General features: G+C 43.4%; 1 protein-coding gene across 1 annotated transcript; it reads left to right on the forward strand.

The window, feature by feature from the left end:
- Positions 1-1,086: 1,086 nt before the first annotated feature.
- On the forward strand, positions 1,087-18,058 carry LOC307084688 (TBC1 domain family member 20). Its single transcript, XM_079749160.1, has 10 exons — positions 1,087-1,323; positions 1,849-1,903; positions 3,063-3,193; positions 3,644-3,724; positions 4,235-4,421; positions 9,071-9,172; positions 12,210-12,351; positions 13,143-13,327; positions 14,340-14,449; positions 15,354-18,058. Exons 1-10 carry the CDS (start codon positions 1,215-1,217, stop codon positions 15,521-15,523), a joined length of 1,272 nt encoding a protein of 423 aa, XP_079605286.1. The 5' UTR covers positions 1,087-1,214; the 3' UTR covers positions 15,524-18,058.
- The last annotated feature ends 2,609 nt before the right edge of the window (positions 18,059-20,667 follow it).

Consider the following 20,667-nt stretch of genomic DNA (forward strand, 5'->3'; position numbering starts at 1 on the left):
AATGTCAACTTGCAAGATCCCTGCACTCTAGATGCTATAGTTCATATTCTCTGACACCTTTCTGTTCTGGAACATTTCATCCTCCACCCTGGTTACACCCTCCACATGCATGCCATTCTCCCCTATTAACCCACATTGTATCTAGTAGAGACAATGTTGCGCCGCGCAGCAGCCGGCACAAATGGGTTAAAGCAGTTTATGTGTCATATGGGTGTGTCGGTTCCCCATTATAGTGCATTGGTAATTACCGAAACAAAACAAAAATCAATATAATTGCCCTTTGAACAAAATCGAAATTGTACTCCACACAACACGATCTCCAACCTAATCAACAGAATAGGTTGACCAAAGCAGAGTAGCAGAGTACCAGAATAGCTTGTGCACATTCCCCCAAAAAACTGATCCAAGAAACAGCATAATTCACGTTTTTCAAAGTTTTCTGAAGTTATAAAATCACGTTATTTCAATCTTTGCAATGTGCAGTCATCTGAGCTGGTATGTTGTTGTGTTATTATAAGTGTTATTAAGTATTATTTTACATAACAGATGCCGTTCTTTCAATTAAAACGGTGTTCAATTGACTCAGGTATGAAATTTATTCTTCTTCTTTTGGATTGACTATGCCCATAACTATAACTTTGACATTACCAAAACATTACCAGTCCTTTCAATGTGGCGGAGTATCTACAACAAAAAATCCCAAGATGCATTTGAATGTACAAGCCCAGACAAACAACAAACTACGAACTAATTAGTTTGTAATAATTATAATTATTACAAACCAATCGTAGTTTGTTGTAATTACAATTTTAGTGAGAGTTAGGGTTAACCCTAACTCTCACTAAAATTATAATTATTTTTCAAGTGTGTGTAGGACTACTTTAATTTAAAATTAGTAAAAAATTTAATCATTTATTTTAAATTATTAATAATTTTTAACTCAAGTAGGTCTTGTACCTACTTGAGTGTGTGTAGACGCTACAGGTTTAGAGTCTAAAGCTCACCAGGTGAGGGCAGTAATACGCCCTCGAGCCCAAATAACTACTGCAAAGCAGCCAGGAAGAAGAGAAAAGCGACTGAGCGTTGTGCTTGTTAATTTCTATGTTAACTAACAGGCTTGATGACGAATAAACGGTCTAATTAGTCCATGTTTTAAACGTGTGCGATTATAATGTGTTATTATTACTGTGGCTTCTAAAAGCTCGGTCTGATCGATGTTACGTTATACAACGTGGACGTTTTTAATTGTGATGAAAAAGTCGAACAAAAATAAAAATAACGCAGGAGGTCGTGTGAACGAGTATGGCAATGCCACAAGAGGAGGTAAGTTTTAGTTTAGCTCAGGCTACTGCGTTGTCACTAATGATACACTCAATTTTAATTTTAGAGCATGTTCACGTTTCATATAACAATTCCATTGGAAGCTTCAAACTCGTTGACGTGTCTGGTTGCGTGGCAAGATGTCAGTCATTTCTGGTCGTGCACGTCTTGGGGTCAATATCGAGGCGAATGAGCAGTTTAGTGTTTCAATGATGCACCGCTTCTTATTGTTTGCTGCTGGTAAGCATAACGACTACCTGTTTATGAGTGAGTGTAACGTAACTATATAGTCTAATTTCAAAATGTAAGGACTGACCTGCCTCTTTGCATATATAATATGATATACAGAAGATGTTGGTGTGTATGTATCTAAAGTTGGACTTGTTATGACATGTTAAGCACATTCTTCAAATGCATGGGTTATTGTATGACTCCTTATGACCTGGTTAATATCAGGTTCCAATATCATGTCTACAGCATCAGCCCTGTCCCCAAACCTTTCATATCCCATCTTTCTAATCTGTATAGAAACAGAGTCCTGGAAGAAACAGAAGCTGGTTCAGATTCACCAAGCATTCAACAGGTGGGTCTGTGTCTGTGTCTGTGTCTGTGTCTGTGTCTGTTTCTGTGTCTGTGTCTGTGTGTGTGTGTGCGCGCGTGTTTTGATGTTTTACCTTACCAGCATTTTAACATTCTAATCGATCAAGTCTAAGTCTACATTGTCTATCTTTCCTGCTTCCTTCATTTACTAAACTGTGGTTCCTGAACTGCCATAACTAATGGCCTATAATATACCACACACCTCTGCAGAGAATGGCGACGCGTGGCTACCCTATCTATATCTATATCAACCTCTCTGTCTCTGTATAGCCCTGAACCTGGCCACTGAAAAGGACATGTAAAGTGAGGAATTCTGATCTGTTCAGAATTAACTAACATGAGACCAAGGGTGCAGATCTCATTACTATGTACATTAATACAACTTAGGGGGGGGACCACAAACATGTAACATTTTCAGATGGAGTATTTTCTGGAGGGGACATCAATAATGTCACCAACATATATCAAATGATCGCTGTAAAAGACATTATTAGCAGCTTATAAACCACTTTTAGGAAAGCACTACGCACCAATCGTACATGCAACGGTTCAGAGTGACCACTGAGCAGGATTCATAGGGGGGGACGTAAACAAAACATTACATACATACATTCAATAATAAAGTGTTTATGTGTGACTTAATTCGAAAGTGTAGTCGGCTTCTAATAAATATATATCTTCAATCGCATACAGTTAGAAATAATTTATATTGGGGGAAACAACTTCATGTCTTTCAGAAGTTGGAGGGGCCACGTCCCCTCGATCCCCCCCGGGATCTGCGCCCATGCATATCACCCATGTAAGTTGTATCTCAGTTTCGCTCTGATGCATATAACAAATCCCTATAGTCATAACCGTGGTGTAACCGTAATATCACACTCGAGGGTGTGCATTACGTAATTTTTGACTTTCAGTGATGCTGAGCTGCTAACATCATTCATATCTGCATTACTGTCTTGCCAATAATGCCAGAAAACCATACTGCCTGGGGTAATATTGCTTGACTATAAACGATAAACAAAGTTATCTGCTTATCTGCCATACAAACACATAGCCTGTTCACCAAAGAAAAAACTGTGTCTAGCTTCCCAAACGACTGAACTGTTCGCACAATTAACCATGAGGCCAATTTTTGTGACCAGTGATCCGGTGGACATTGAGACCCTGCGGAAAGCAGCCGTCAGTGATGGAGGACTGCTGACCAATGAGCTGAGGAGAAAAGTGTGGCCCAAACTTCTCAACATCAACGTGTATGATCTGCCTCATAGGCCTGGTCCGTGGTAGTATTTACCATCCTCATAACTTGCAAATAATTTTCTCCTCTAAGGAAAATTTGATTGGGCTGATCAGACAATCTGATCTAACCTGCTCTGCTGGCTTTACTCGAACATCTCCAATATAATTTTGCACAATTCCTTTGTTGAAGCCATTCAGCCCAAGGTCATTTAGTAGGAATGTTTTTGCCAAGGATGCAAAGAATGGCATTTTGGTATAAATGTACTTCTCCTGTGTGTTGGCCACATAACTTAATCGCCTTAAAAGTACAAAGAATTTCCTTTCAGAATGACCAAACTGCTATATTGCTTACATTCTAGGAAGGAACCTAGTGATTTCAGCTAATTATATTTGAAACAGATGTTTGAGTGATCACCCAGGATAGTTTATGAATACAGATATGAATACTTGCCAAAATGTTCAGTGTGTGCATTTTTCTTTAATGAAGGTCGAGATGTGAGGGAAAACCACAAGGATTACAACCAAATTCTTCTAGACGTCAGGAGATCGATGAAACGGTTTCCTAAAGGTAAAGAAATCAGTTGATATGGGATTCTGATTGTTGTCATTAACTCATCGGGTTACAGGCGATCAGTCAAATTTGAGTCTCCTTATCAATGGTTCATGGATGATCCACTAACATCTGGGAATGTCATGTCCTCTACAGTGATTTTCTTATTTTATATCCCTATTACTTTAAGCTTTACTATAAGCTTCACTTTACTTAAAGATTCTTTTAAGTACATAAAATAGAAAGCCCTCTCTATTATTGCTCTCTCTCTCTTTTGCCATGTCTCTGTTCCTCTGTCTGCCTCTCTGTCTCTCATTTCTCTCTCTAGTGCCATATCTCTGTCTCTCTGTTCCTCTGTCTGTCTGTCTGACCCAGTGTCCCTGCGTAGCATACACAAACCATGTCCAAAGAAAACACCCCAAAGGCCAGCTGAGAGGAACCATCTTTGTGTGTCTCTCTCGCTCCCTCTCTCTGTCTCTCGGTCTCTGTGACGCTCTCTCCCTCTCTCTCTCTCTCTCCCTGTGTCAGGCATGCCAGCGTCCCAGCGGGCGGTGCTCCAGGAGCAGCTGACGGACATGATGCTGGAGGTGTTACGCCGGAACCCCCAGCTCCACTACTACCAGGGGTACCACGACGTGGCCGTCAGCCTGCTGCTGCTGGTGGGCGAGAGGACCGCCATCGCCATGCTGCACACGCTCTCCAACCACCACCTCCGGTAGGTGCTGGCCGTGCCCCGGGGCAGACCCTTGCGCTCTTGGTGACAAATGGCTAGTGGCTTGTAGTGGTGCAACGGATCACGGATGACCACGGATCAACCCTCAAGGTTAGGAATGCAAGTGATCTGCGGATTGGCTGACTATGAAAATAAATTGATAATAATAATGTTTACTATCCATGTTAAAAGTATAAGGGTTAAAGCCTCAGGTTGCACTTTATTTTGTTTTTGAATATTCTGTTATTTTATTTGTTGTTCACGATCCGATCCGTGACTCAAAACCGTGACACGATTTCTGCTAGTCTGAAATAAAACTAAGAATCAGTGCCCCCTTTCACAAACGATAAACACAGGGAGAGGTTGGGTGTGCTATGTCGATAACCATTGAAAGAATTTAGCTCTTGCTATGACCATAGAAGCAGGCACGCACAGACCAGAGATGCAAAGTTGAGGGAAAGGTGGCAGAGGGATCTGAGGAGTTTTGTTTCCAGTTTAACTTGCTTCATGTCAGATAGAAATGTGACATGATTGTTTGAATCCTGTTAATCTGGCATGGCATGGTTCAATAGGGCGGGTGTTGTTAGTTGAGATCTCTGGTTCTTTTTTTATGAATGGTGTAGATTTTACCTGTTATCTGTTTGACTGACAGGTAGGCTGTTGTTCATGGAGATACCATTGAATAAGTATGAAGTTGGTTTTCAAAAGGAGAGTAGCTGCTGTGTTAGAATCAGGGTTAGGATCAGATTGCATGGCATATGTGCTGTTCACACTGTTATGAATAAATCTGATCTGAGTAGCATGGCATGAGAAACTTACTGTGTGGGCTTGGGCAGTATCATGGTATTATGCTTTACCATTGTATTTACAAATACATAAGGTATGATGTTAAATACCGTAGAAAATACGAACGCACCTCTTTCTATTCAACTTTTTTCAACTATGTTATGAATACATTTCAGGGCTCCAGACTAACTTTATGCGTTGGTTGCACTGGTGCACCAGCACAAAATTTAGGTGCACCAAATTTTTCATAGCGTCGCCTTTAACGCCATGAGGTCACCTTTTTATCGCTCTCCATAACTTTCTTATAATGTGAATGATTTTTGATCAAGAATAATGGTGCGTTCCAGGCAACCCTTAACCCGTGTTTTCACAACCTTCTACCCATGAAAATGCCCTGGAACGGCAGACAAACCCGCAACTCACTACCCTTGAACTCGTAACAGACCGATTCACTCCCAGTTCCAGCTCGTAACTTACGGGCTAAAAAGTGTCCCTGGAATGCAGCATAAGGTGTAGAGAAATGCTTGTCTTTATTTGAAGCACAATTATATATAAAAATAAAGTGTTTCAAGTTTTTCACTGAGCTGAAATGGAACATTTCAAACTAAAAGGGCTTGTGTGGGTAATTCAGACTCTCTGAATAACTACTCTCAGTAGTAGGGCAGGTTGGAACAGTAGGCTTAGTTTTTTTGAATGAAAAAACATTCTATGTTTTTACCTCGCTTAATTTTTCCCCTCTTTTCTCTCGTTTATTTTCTTTATCCGTTTCAGTTACTCTGGCACTCAGGTCATTCGTAATTTAAAAAAAAAACACAAGCATTGAACAGGACCAGAGCCAATCAAAGGCAAAGAACGACCGAGCTCTTTCTCTTATTGGTTTAGACCATGATATGATCCTTCTATGAGTGTGAGTTAGATTACAGGAGAACACAGAGAGATGATGCGATTGCGAAGGAAATTAATTTTTTTACCCGGGCAGCGTCAAGTGCACCAGTGCGACCTATAAAAAATATTAGTCGCACACTTAAATATTTTGGTTGCATGTAGAGCCCTGCATTTTTTTAGATGTATTTTGACAAGGTGTTGAAGCAAAGTCTCCGCCGTTGCATTTTTGTTCTGATTTGTTCTCTGACAATGAGTAGCTACAGAGTTTGACACGTTTGACATGTACGCCAAGAAATTTCACTGTCTTGCCTGTGTAAAACTGAGGGGGGGAAAAATCCTCCGTCGTCAGGGAGCGGGCTTTCTTGGTTCATTGGAGAAGGCGGAGTCTACACTGTGTGCACAATTATTAGGCAAGTGAGTATTTGGGCCATATCATAATTTTTATGCATGTTTTCCAACATCAAGCTATATAAACTTGAGCGCTTATTGTATTTAAGCATACCAGGTGATGTGTATTTGCGTAATGAATGAGGGTGTGGCCTAAGGAGATCAACACTCTACATCAAGGTGTGCATAATTATTAGACAGCTTCGCTTCCTCAGGCAAAATGGGCCGAAAAAGAGATTTAACGGACTCTGAAAAGTCAAAAATTGTAAAAAGTCTTTCAGAGGGATGCAGCACTCTTGAAATTGCTAAGATTTGGGGCGAGACCACAGAACCATCAAACTTTTTGTTGCAAATTGCCAACAGGGTCGCAAGAAACGTATTGAGAAGAAAAGATGCAAATTAACTGCCAAAGATTTGAGAAGAATCAAACGTGAAGCTACCAGGAACCCATTATCCTCAAGTGCTGCCATATTCCAGAACTGCAACCTACCCGTAGTGCCCAGAAGTACAAGGTGTTCAGTGCTTAGAGACATGGCCAAGGTAAGGAAGGCTGAAGCCCGACCACCACTGAACAAAACACACAAGTTGAAACGTCAAGACTGGGCCAAAAAAAGACAGATTTTTCAAAGGTATTATGGACTGATGAGATGAGAGTGACTCTTGATGGACCAGATGGATGGGCCCGTGGCTGGATCAGTAACGGACACAGCGCTCCACTTCGACTCAGACGCCAGCAAGGTGGAGGTGGGGTACTGGTATGGGCTGGTATTATTAAAGATGAGCTAGTTGGACCTTTTTCGGGTTGAAGATGGCCTCAAAATCAACTCCCAAACCTACTGCCAGTTTTTAGAAGACACTTTCTTCAAGCAGTGGTACAGGAAAAAGTCTGCATCTTTCAAGAAGACCATGATTTTTATGCAGGACAATGCTCCATCGCATGCATCGAAGTACTCCACTGCATGGCTAGCCTGTAAAGACCTTAAGGATGAAAAAATAATGACATGGCCCCCTTCCTCACCAGACCTAAACCCTATTGAGAACCTGTGGGCCCTGCTTAAACGGGAGATTTACAGTGAAGGAAAACAGTACACCTCTCTGACCAGTGTCTGGGAGGCTGTGGTTGCTGCTGCACAAAAAGTTGATCGTCAACAGATCAAGAAACTGACAGACTCCATGAATGGAAGGCTTGTGACAGTTATTGAAAAGAAGGGTGGCTATATTGGTCACTGTTTGTTTTTTTTTGACATGTTAGGTTTATTTGTAAATTTCGAGTTTTTTTCATATTCTCACTTTAACAGATGAAAATAAACAAGTAAGATGGGAAAATGTTAGTTTTTTCATTTAGTTGCATAATAATTCTGCACACTAATAGTTGCCTAATAATTGTGCACATAATTATTCTCTTAAGAAGACAAATCCTCACTTTTTCTTTCTTAAACATTCAGTTTAGGTTCATTAACATTTTGGATTGACCGAGAACACTGTAGTTGTTCAATAATAAAACTAATCCTCAAAAATACAACTTGCCTAATAATTGTGCACACAGTGTAGACCTCTAGACCTCTGTCGGTCTAGACTCCATAGGTCTTGATTGAAGAGACTCGCATGCAAGAATGAGTATGCATCTGATTGTAGGCTAAAAATGCGATTAACTATTTACAAGTGCAAAAACGCCAACATATTCTTCATTTTGCTGACCACTTGTTTTGTCTTGTTGTTGTTGCGTTGTCTCTGTTGTAGAGACAATGCAGCAACACCTCTACCCAAGTCCCGCCCCTGGTTGCGCCAATATGTGTAGGGTCCGGGAGGGTTAAAAAATTGGGGTGCGAACTCAGGCCGGTATATTACCTCGGTCAGTGTAAACGCACGGACCATGCCGCGAAAAAGGTGTGCATAAGTCGGGCATCTTTGGCAGTGTAAAAACATACACACAGCATTGAAGCTAGACAATGTCATGCATGCTGCAGTGACACAAAAAACCACATACACAAACATATCATACACCGTATACCACAGTGAAATGTCATGATGAATAAGAGATAATGAGCGGGATTATTTTATTGGTTGGTAAATACAAGCCAATGGTGCCAACGGGCAGCAAGTTATTCGAAACCTATATTAAGTTTCTTGGGAGTCGTTGGGGATTAGTCACACAATGTTCTCAATTTATTATTTTGTGATAATCGAAAGGGTAGGGCTAACCGACACACCCAGTCCATTCTGAAAGTTTATCAGATGAGATGTTCATAATGGCTCATCTGCGATGCTTAAAATAATACTTAATATAATATTACTAAATATATACTAATATAAAATACTAAAATACTAAATATAATACTAATTATATTTAAAAATATATAATTAGTTTTAATTAGAGTAATACAATTACTTATTACCTCACTGAAACCCTGGTATATTCTTTATTAACCCAACTTGAATTTATAAATGCATTCAATGGTTTCTTCTTGAGTGTCTATAAATGATTTGGTTCTGGGACCTCAAGTTCCAGGTAAGAAGTTAAGACTCGTATCTTGGTACTCCAGAATATCCAAGCAAACAGTTATTTATATGTCTTTCTTTGCCCCCCATTCTAGGGATTTCATGGACCCTACTATGGACCGAACCAAGCATATTCTTAACTACCTGATGCCAATTTTAGAACAGGTGGACAAAGAGCTACACGACTTCTTGATCAGGTACACTGCACACGCTTGCACATGCGTGCAGATGAACACAACCGCACACACGGGCAGATAAACACACATTCTTGCCACTAGATGGCAGCATTCTTTCTATTAAAGGTTAATAGGTGACATTTTGCATTAAAATATCAAAAAACGACTAGACCTATGTTATAATCTGCGTACTTTGATTAATACGAATTATGTCCAACATTCTTAAAACCCAGATAAAACTGTAGTTTTACACACGGAAATAGTCTGTTACATGTCAATGGCAGCATCTGCATTTTACTCCCTAACCACTGGGAAGACATTAATCCAGTAGAGACGATATATTTTATGTAGTTTACTACGATTTGCTATTTTGTGGTTCATGCCAGCCACCAGACTAATCCAGTGTTTCCCAACCATAGACCTTACTTGGCATGGTCATTTTTATAGCATTTCTTATATCCGGGAGAGAGAATGACGCTATTTAAAATGGTTAAAATCTTATTGCATTATAGAGCTGCATGCAACACATTGATTTGTTCTCACTCTCTCTTTCTCACCAACACACTGACAATGAACTGTCTGTGAGAAGCCCCTCCTCTCACAGTCTGAATCAAAACATGATTGAGGGAGGAATTATTGTTTTTGGCTTTTCTCTGCAGAGAGGACGGCTTGCCTTATTCATTGATAACTGATTTCGCAGCTCAGGAATAAGAATTAGGGATCGAACAAATACCGAAAAACTCTAATTGGATACGCGTTCTTAATCTCAATGAGGACTTGTGAGCTCCACTGGCCCTTCCGTTAACTGCTTTTTACTGTTGTCTAAACTTCTAAACCAATGAACCACATTTTAGAAACGTGAGAAGTCTCCGGTTTAATTGCATTCTAGTTAGGCTATTGTTTAGGGAGCGATGGCTCTATAAAGAGGAGTGCTGTTACCCGACCGTCTCCTGGGAAAGTATACATCGCCAGACACACCGGACTGCGATGACCGACTGGGATGACCGGTGATCGCTTCTTTAGTGCCCAGTGTCACGTCGACGACCTCAATGACGACCTCAATACCGCAAGAAAAATCTAATTCTGTGGGAAACCCTGTAATGTGTATAGCTAAATTATAAAGGCGGCGACAACATTGAAGTTGCTCATAAAGTTAGTTTCAGTATTATTGTTTTGATCCCTTAAAGGAGAAATCAAGTGTAAAATGGATCTGGGATATGTTTAATATGATAATGAGTTGGGATGTTCGTTTGGCAGCAAAAAAGCGCATGCAGACGCATTCTTAAGTTGGCTGTTTTTAGCCAATTCTACCAAAACGCCATAAACTTAGAACGATGGGGGCATGTGTTATGGTAAAAACTAAATCGCTATTTTAAACCACTTAAAAGGCTAGAAGTAGCCCGACACTTCTTTGGTAGTATAATAAGGGTCTTAAAATATAAAACGAGGCATTGATAACTTTGTAAGTGTACAGATTGTTTATTAAAAATGACATTTTATACACACAATACCATCAGTAGTTCACCCGTCGACGCCATTTTGTTTTTAAGACTCGATAAGCAGATTGGCGAACACAAAACTTGGGTGTTGTTCACGGATGTCACAAGCGCTGTGTTCGTCAATGGCGTTCGTCAAGATGGCGTCGACGGGTGAACTACTGATGGTATTGTGTGTATAAAATGTCCTTTTTAATAAACAATCTGTACACTAACAAAGTTATCAATGCCTCGTTTTATATGTTAAGACCCTTATTATACTACCAAAGAAGTGTCGGGCTACTTCTAGCCTTGTAAGTGGTTTAAAATAGCGATTTAGTTTTTACCATAGCACATGCCCCCATCGTTCCAAGTTTACAGCATTTTGGTAGAATCTGCCATAAAAAGCCGACTGAAGAATGCATCTACATGCGCTTTTTTGCTACCAAAGGAACATTCCAACTCGTTATCATACTAAACATATCCCAGATCCATTTTACACCGGATTTCTTCTTTAACAGGTGCACGCACCTGTTGCACATTGAGTCATCCCGGTGCACTGGTTGAACCAGCCGTCTCCCCACACACACACTCACGGAGAGATCTCCTGCCTGGCCATTGTCATTTTATTTGATGCAAATTTTATAATAAACCAGATTTCTTACACCCTCTTGTGCGTCCTTGGCTGGAGTGGAGTGTGGCATGTGGCAGAGGACCTGATACCTGATACGTCACAAATACCTTAACCCGTTGGGGAACATTAGTTCTGCCTGACTCATGTCAGATAGGCCCCACTGGCAATGGGGCTGGCACGCCAACGTTTGGAACTACCACATTCCCACGCTAGATCCCCACATCAACAAGTCACGGCTATTGTTATCACTTTGATTAAGAGATCCCCCTTCGGCAGTAATTATTGCAATTATTATTTATGATGTTAGCATTTTTTCCTCGTTCCTCAGCATTTGATGCTGTAAGCACAGTTTGGGTGTCAAGACAAATGATGAAATGGGATATTGGTTTGAACTGTTATGTCAGTTGAAACATGAACATCAATGGTCCTGTAACTTGTAAGGTGGAAGACTCTTGGGGGACTAGGGAGAGTTAAAGTGGACTATTGCAACGTTGTTAGCTTTGATACAAAGCAATCTACTGAGACCAGTGACCTGAACAGCTCATTCCTATTTGGAATTATGTATCTTTTTTTCTATTCGTCTTGGGTGTGGCCTTAATTTGCATCATGAAATTAGTCTCAAAATGAAGAAGAACCTTATTGACCGACAATATGGAGCAATATTATCAACGGTCTCATACCGAATATAATTTCCTGTTTGCTTCAACCAGCAGTCATATTCCTCATCTTAAGCCTTAAGAGTTCAGGATTAAGTTAGGATAAGCCTATATTAAACCTGATCACGCTTTTCATGTTGCATGATGTCCAAATCCTGTAGCTCTGAGACGGATATAAGAATCGGGGGTGGAAGAAACAGACTCTGAGGCGACATTACTAACATTTTGAGCCACGCCTATGCATTTACATATTGCAACGTCTATCTTGATCCATTATTTTTGTTCTTCTGCAGATCAGAGGTGGGCACCATCTTTGCGCTGTCATGGCTGATCACATGGTACGGCCACGTCCTATCAGAGTTCAGACACACCCTGCGACTCTATGACTTCTTCCTGGCGTCGCATCCCCTGATGCCCATCTACCTCGCTGCTACGGTGTGTGTGTGTGTGTGTGTGTGCGTGTGCGTGTGTGTGTGTGTGCTGGGCGGTATCCAATTCTTTAACACTGTTACTTACACAAGGTTTAGCAGTTAAACCGTCCAAAAACGCTGCTTTTATAATTTAGCAAGAGCGCGCTGGACTTAAACTGCCAGTAACCAATCCAGTATAAGGCTACTAGGCATGCTGGAGTAATAAACCAGCGTTGAATTGTGACCACCATCACCAGCCTGCTATTCATAACATTCTGTAGGCTAGCCTCTTGAAGCCGAAAGGCATTATTAAATCAGCAAATATGGCCAACGTTGCCTCAAACGGCGTGATTTTGACAAGGCAGTTTCACCAGGAGACAGAGCGACGTTGCCAGCCAGCTTGAACTGCAAATGCATCGAGTGTGAGAATAAAGGACACCATTGATATGGGCGCCATCATTTTATTCAAGGGTTGTGTGTGTGTGTGTGTGTGTGTGTGTGTGTGTGTGTGTGTGTGTGTGTGTGTGTGTGTGTGTGCGTGCGCACTCTTTTGAAGTTTGTGAGTGTTATCTTTTGAAGTGTGCGCGTCATAGCGGCGTGAAAGTAGTCCATGCTTCCTCCCAGGCTAACGAGAGCGTCCATGCTTCCTCCCAGGCTAACGAGAGCAACAGGCCCAACAAACTTACCGTCTATTGCACTGCCTGCCACTCATTACATCCCAATTACTCTGCCCGGCTCACATTAACTCACACAGACCCCATGTTGCTCAAACCCTTCCCTCTCCTCTCCTCCTCTCCTCCTCTCCTCCTCCGGCAGATTGTCTTGCACCGGGAGAAGGAGGTGCGTCAGAGCGAGTGTGACATGGCCATGGTCCACCTCCTCCTCTCCCGCATACCCCAGGACCTCCCTTACGAGCTCCTGATTGGCCAGGCCCAGGCTCTGTTTGACCGGTATCCCCCCCCTCTGTTGGCCAAGAGGGCGGCCCTTCAGTCTCGCACGAGGTACGGGCAGGCCCCGGTGGGGAAGCAGCCCCCCGGCGATGGCAGGGTGGTGCAGGCGGTGGGCACCGCTCACACACTGATTCAACTCTGAGGAACAGTCTCGAGAAAGGCGAGAGAGAGAGGAGGATGTTGTTTTTCCGAAAGGCTCGCCCACCTATAGTTTTCTCCAGCCTTTGTTGTGGATATTACTTCGGCAAAAGAGGGGGGGGGGGGGAAATATGGAAAGGGCTGCATATTCCTTTCAAGATGTTCCTCTCCATACACTATTTTTTATAATGATGTAAATCACAGACTTTGGTAGGAAAAGTTCATTTTTTAAAGCACACACAGCGTGAGCACACCCTCGTATCCAGAGTGTTGTTTTCTCCTAATAAGGCGGCCTTTGGGCCCCGGCTTGTTTGTGGCTGCCGGGGTACCAAAGCAGAGGTCATTAGCTGGCTAACACTGCAGAGCGCCGGCCTGGAGAGTTACTCTTCCTTAGTGAGCGGAGACCAGCGCGTTCCTCTGGGCCCAGTAGGGGAGCACCTGAAGGATGAGTCGCCGGTTAAATAAGGATACGGTGCCTTCTACTACTGCTGCCTCTCCTGGCTTCTTTCCCTCGCTCTTTCTTTGACTTCTCTCTCCTCCTTCTCCTCCCGACTTTGTTCTCTTCTTTCTTGACCTTCTCTCTTGCTTGCTCGCCTCTCTCCTTCCTTTCTTTCTTTCTTTCCTTCCTCCCTTGGCAAACGCGCGTGTGTCTCTTGTCATTTTTCATCTTTTCCCTCTCTCTCTCCTTCTTATCCATTTCGTCCCTCGCTTCCTTCCCGGGGAAAAGTGATCCCCGACTAATTGCCCTCCTCTCGTCCCCTACGTCGTGTCCACTCTCTCCCTCCGTCCGAAACTGCTCCTCTCTATCATCAGCCGGCACACTTTCCCCTTCTCCTCTCCTCGCCACCAATTAACTCCTTCCTCTCCCCACCCCTCCCACCACCCCACCCGCCCATCTGCCCCACCCCCGCCCCCCCTCCCACAGCCTGTCCATCAGCACCTTCCAGAGCTTCCAGCGCTCCACGCTGCACCAGAGACCTGACTCCGTCCTCCGGCGCATCACCAGGGAGAGAGGCTGCTCCGCCTCCAGGCGTGGTGAGAGATGTCCTACCTCAGCGCTTTAGCACCGCGGGGGCCCGTCGGTGATCAGGTGCACGAGGGGCCGTCCCAGTGTTCGTTACTCTCCAGAAGGAGACCGTAAGGGAGCCCCTCGGATGCCTGGCTAGCACAGTAGGGGATGGCTTTATTTATCGGAGGATTTTTTAATCAACATTGTTTTGTTAAGAATCATGTCGTTACTGTCAAGTTAAAGTGGACTGCAGTGGAGATCCCCGATAGCTGTATCAATTATATTCCTTTGACCAAATACTGTATTTTGAAGGGATAATAAAGAGGTAGCTGCTACTTGGAGCTGATAATACTTTATATGAATGCAGCATCATGACCTTTTCTCAATGTATCCTAGTGTTGCTCATCTCTCAAGCCCCTCTTTGTTCTCCTCCATGTGCTCTCCATGCCCTGCTGGCCTTTAGTCGTATTCATCTCTTCCCTTACCCCCCCCATGGGTTTGTTGTTAAAGCTAGGGCAGGCCATTTATTTCAAGATGCATTGTTGTTGTTTTGTATTCAAATTCTCTTCACAATATGTCGACAATCAATCATGATAATCTGACGCAGCCCGCAAACATTTCAATCGCCGAAATGAAATCTTTGGATGGCGTACTTGTCTGTCAACGTATCTACCCGCCTACCTGCGTGCACTTTACCAGTGCACTCGCTACACACAAGTTTTCCACAATGGCGAGGCAGACCTATTGTTAGAGCTAGCGAGCTCGTCATGTGTTTGGGAGGAACCCCCTGAAGGGTGGAGCGTGTTCTATTTTTCCGGTTGAATACTTTGGACAGTGCTCACTCTGGCAGGTGTCTCCGAACTGTCGTACCCTAGCTTTAACCCTCTTCTTGTCTGACTGTTAACATGCTCCTCCGTCCCTCCTACCCAGGCCCGGGTGAGTGGGCCGTGGCCAGCACAGAGGCCCCGGCTCTGGGCCGAGGGAACCGCATGGTGAAGATGGCTGTGTGGGGCCTGTCCGCTACCCTGGGAGCCGCCGTCTTCGCTGTGGCCCAGACCGCCATGCAGTGGGGGCCTGACGTACTGCTGCAACTATTTTGAGCAACATGGGCGGGTTGCCCATGCAAAAATGTTGATACGTGTGAATGCTGACACCTGCACAAATATGTGGTGGTGACGTCACGTGTATTTACCTAGATGCTGTAGGGTTCCTGGATCACGGGTCGTCGAGCATCAAGAACAAACAAGCAAACGATAAGGCTACGCACCTTCCATTGACACATCAGGTGACATGCGCTGACGCAGCAGTTGTGTAACCTGTGTTTGAAAGTGTCAATGTGGATCATCTTGAAATCATGATGTCCCCTCAGTTTGGTTTTCTTTGCTCTCTAAAGCTTCTGGCGGAGGCTAAAGCTTTTAGAGGGAGAGAGGTGGAGAGAGCGATGAGTTGGGAAATATTTTCTTAATATTGACTTAAATATTGACTTAACTTTTGTGAAGTTGCTTTTTAAGTCTGCAGTCTACTGACTTTTGTCCTTCATTTGCCCTTATTACTCATCCTCACTTAAAAAATATGATATATAATTTTCACGGGTACATGTGCATAATGCATATCACTTTTAGTTCACTCAACGTCACTTTAATAAACTGTACGCCTCCCTGAGTCAATGTGTGGGGAAGTTTGATCCGTTGCAGTGGACAGTTTATTTCGACCGTACTCCCCAGGCTTTTCGGGACAGCTGTCAGCCCATTGATAGTGAAAGAATGACGCAGGGTCACATGCTGGTAGTCTGAAAAATTCATCAGGTCAGCTGTCCCGCTTCACGTGTTCAGCTTAGCATAGCTCCCTTTAACCACCACCGCTGCCCTGTGGGAATCCTGCACACTCACCGATCGATCCACCATCACGAATGGATCGGTTTCCGTTTTGAAATATGCACAGTGTAGCTTTTTTTTTTTAAGGATGCTGCTTAAGAGCCTTTCAGAAACAACATATGGTGCCACCCATCTCTGCCTTCCAAACTGCACTATGTTTTGCCCGAACGTGGATTGTGCAATATTGACTTGTTATTTTTTACCCAGCTCATACTGTCGTCAGGGTAACTGTCAACACAGCTTCCACCTCTAATCAGCTGTCATCAGTTTTCCCCCAGCCAGACCCGTTTGCACTATTCTCCACCGAGCGCAGCTGTGTGCTGCTGCACACACGCCACAGTGGCATGTAGTGGCATCGGCCCTATTTCCCCTTTTTTTAAAAGGTTTTAACAGTCAGGGCCATACATTTTTTATGACAAAGACCAAGGCGTTCTCAGGGTTGCCATTGCGATGCAGTGACAAAGTTATCCGACTGGTTGACAACCAGCGGTCAGAGGTGGCCTTCGTCGCTATGACGTGCAGGGCTCAGGGCTGTGTTCAAGGCAATGCTGAATACCTTCGCTCGTTCAAAGAACCAAGCCCTGGTTTTGTGTACAAGTGTTGATCTACTGTTAAGCAATTGACGCACTCCACCCAACCCTTTCCACCACCATGATGCATCTTGTTCTTTGTAAACGTGTATGGTATTTACTGTATGAATTTGATATTTATTTAATTTGCTTGACAAGACTAGCTTTAATTATTTATATGAGAACCACTGATTTGATTGCATTAGGTCTGAATGTCACAGATTCAAAATTGATAAACACTCGATTGGTACATTTTTTGCATTCGTTTTTTAGATCTTATTTATTCATTTTAATTCTGTGTGTTCATTTCAGAAACATACTTTGTCTGAAACTACGGCTTTAACGAAATGAGATGGTACATCACAATCAAGTATCGCTATGCCTAATGAATGTTAATTTAGAAGCAACTGATATTTCCAATCAAAATCGCATAGTAATGACCGGTTTTTTTTATGTCTCATGTCAGGCAACCCACATGAGTGTGTGCCTATGGAGAATGTGCAAGGAACACCACTTCAAAGTTTGTGTGACTATGATTTGCATCGCCTTACAGTTGAAGATGTCAGTTTTTATTGCGTTCAGCATTTCACTTGGTGACGACCAAAACCTCACTGTGTGAAATTGTTTCCAATCACATGCTCTCGTATTATTTGCTCAGCTCACCCAAAGAAACCAAGCCATAGTTATATGTCTTCGACTTGGTGCTGTGAGAGGCAAACTACCAACCAAGTCGGTTGGTTGTATAACCACTCTGCCCGAACAGTCTGCCTGCCTAGGTACATGCCCTTTGGTTATAACCTCTAATTATTTTAATAGTGCACATGTCTTGGGGCCTAATATATAAAAGTTGCCGTGATGGAGGAGCTGAATTCCGTGCTTGTCATAGCGTGGCCTAGCATGTCACGTCAACACCCGACATGCTAGGACATGCTGAGGCTGGAATTGAGCTTGTTGGCTTCAGACATTTGAAAAGGTCCCAATATCTCCTCTATATTATATACATGATATAAATATATCTTTCGGCCTAGCTAATGGCTGGGATGCTGCTTTGGTTTATTTTTTCTATATAACTCGTTTTTCGGTTTGCTTTACATCACACGCATCCTCAGGGTGGGGGTGGGGGTTAGGCGGTGGCGGAGTTTGTTTGGGCAACACAAACACACACACGAGGTTGCGGTTGTTGTTGGTGCTGGTGAGGCAACTGTGTGTAAGAGGGGCCTGATGTTATCTTCTGAAGTGAACAATAAATGATTCACAGAAATCCTTCATGCGACTGTGTGTCTCTGTCTGTGGTCGGATGGTTTCTTAGTTTGAAGGGATTTTTTCTCACCCCCGTGGTGAAGATAACAATTCCTCACAATTAGATGTGTCTAGCAATACATGCGGGGGGCAGGGGGGTTCTTACGCCAGCACCCCGAGGATGTGCCCTGGACAGATGTTGCTCCTGACTTTTTAAAGGCCCCATTGAACCTGCCTCGATGGACACCTGGGATTGGTCTTCCTTGTGTTTGAAGTGTGCGTGTGTGTGTGTGCGAGCGCACGCGTGCGTGTCTGTTAAAGGGTAAGATACTTGGGCTGCACATCTGTCTCTTTGATCTCCTCGGGAAAGGGGGAGAGAGAGGGGTGAGGGAGGGTAAGAGGAACGAAGCTGGGAATGAAGCGAGGGATCATGTTAGAAATGAAAGGATGGAAGAGGAGGAAACGGAGGTAGAGTAAAGAGAAAAACCTTAACGAACCCACATCTGGACGTTTCCCTGCATCAGGGAGCGAGAGGTGAGGCAACCACTAAATCCTTGCGCCCCGGTCAGCAACGTACACGAGGCGAGGCGCTGCAGAGTACCGGGGATGGGGGGGTGCTTTGGGCGTCGATGAGCAGGTGTGGAGCCGTGGAGGTGGGTGTGCTGCGCACATCTGTCAGCGGCCTCATGAAATCAACCCTTCAGTAATTGGGCTTGTCTCGCCTTGCAATCTAATAGCCCACATTACGAATCTCTATTCCCCTCCCGCCTTCTCGGCCACAGACGGCAGCGGAGGAGCTGGAAGGAGTCGGTTGCAGAGGTAAAAAAGAGGGAGGACTTGGAGTAGTAGAGGGCTCTTCTGCCTGACAGCTGTCGAGCGTTTACCTGAGGTCACCTATCCCAATGCGACACCGGGTGGAAGCAGATCATTTGTGTGTGTGTGCGTGTGTTTAAGAGTTTGACTCAATGTACAAATTGGATTGGAGTAAGGTTATCTGAATAATGTGTTTTGTTTTATTCCTACATCATTATACACTATGAAGAAAAATAAGAAAATGGCTTGTTTAGGGAATTGATTGAGGTTGTTTGCAAAAGATGCACAGCACTGTGTGTGTGTGTGAGTGTGCAGGCGAATATTGGGCACATCCTATGCCCAAGGGTCTGTCTCTTCTCCCTGATGACTCACACATGCTGGAGAGGAAGAGGAACAGAGAGAAATAAGTGATGAAGATAAGATGACAATGGAGATGGAGAACCAGAGGGCTCTCTCTCTCTCTCTCTCTCTCTTTCTATCACCCAGTCACTCAGCCATGGCCAGTCTGAGTCACTAATTACGTGAGCACCTATCCTGCCAGACATGCCACTTCTGGGCGGTTGAAATGTTTATGACATCATTAGCCATGATGTTGTTCATTAGCATCTGAACATATTAATGTCATTATGTCTTTACCGGGCTAAGTGTGTCATGATGTGACTGATTGATTCAGTCTGAGCAATTGAGCAGTGTGAGAGTGTTACCACAACGTTTCCATAATCATGATTATTCAATAGCGGTCATAGTAAAAGCAGTGAAAATTAAGAATCTTGGAGACAAGTGAGACTTGTAGTTGTGCTGTGTTTTTGTTTTGAAATGTATATTTTACAACACACACAACCACACACACACACACACGCACACACAAACACACACACACAAACTTAGGCAGTTCACGTCTCCCCCGTATCAGCTCACCCTTTGAACTTCTTTCCTCTGTCAGCCAGCCCGGTAATGATTAGCATCGCCTCGGCTGGAAGGATCACCCAAAACCGTCACATCCCAAGCCCACAGCAACACGTGAAGCGGCAAGGCTGCTAGGTCTGAGCTTTGAACCCCCATGTCTCCCTGCCCACCCCCCCACCCTCCCCTCCCTCCCTCCCTACCTTCGTGTGTAGCTGGAGGAATCTCCTAGCTGAATATCAGCTGTCCCTCTCTTCCTCCTGATGCAATCTTGCACCATAATCCGGCTTTAGCGGTTCACACTCATTTCCTGCCTGGCTGCACTTCCATCTCTCTTAATGATATTTGACCTTTCTGCCGTTCACCCTCAACAAGAGGCTGATTACCTCCCCGATATATATATATATATATATATATATATATATATATCAGGGAGGTAATCACCCTCAACAAGAGGCTGATTACCTCCCCTATATATATATATATATATATTAGGGTGCATCAAATTTGAATGGGAAATTTTAATTTCAAAATATCAATTTGGCTGGCATTGCATTTTGTTCCAATTAACATAAAAATGACTTTTGCAAAGTTTTGAGGAATTCTATTGAGATTTAGGGGTTCCACCTAACACATGAACTTTGGCAAAATTTCGAAAAATGTGCAATTTTTTGTCCAATTGCCTAAAGGTTGACCTGGAAATGTTGAGTACAGTGAAATTTTATACAGTAACATGTTCTATAGGGTCATCAGTAAAGTAAAAGTTGTTTGTTTGCCCTTTGGGTAACTTGGGCATTTCTCAGAATTCAACTTTCAAGGTTCTTCATTCATTTGTTCTACAGACAA

The sequence above is a fragment of the Pollachius pollachius genome (genome assembly GCF_949987615.1).
Source record: "Pollachius pollachius genome assembly, chromosome: 13".
Classification (NCBI taxonomy): domain Eukaryota; kingdom Metazoa; phylum Chordata; class Actinopteri; order Gadiformes; family Gadidae; genus Pollachius; species Pollachius pollachius.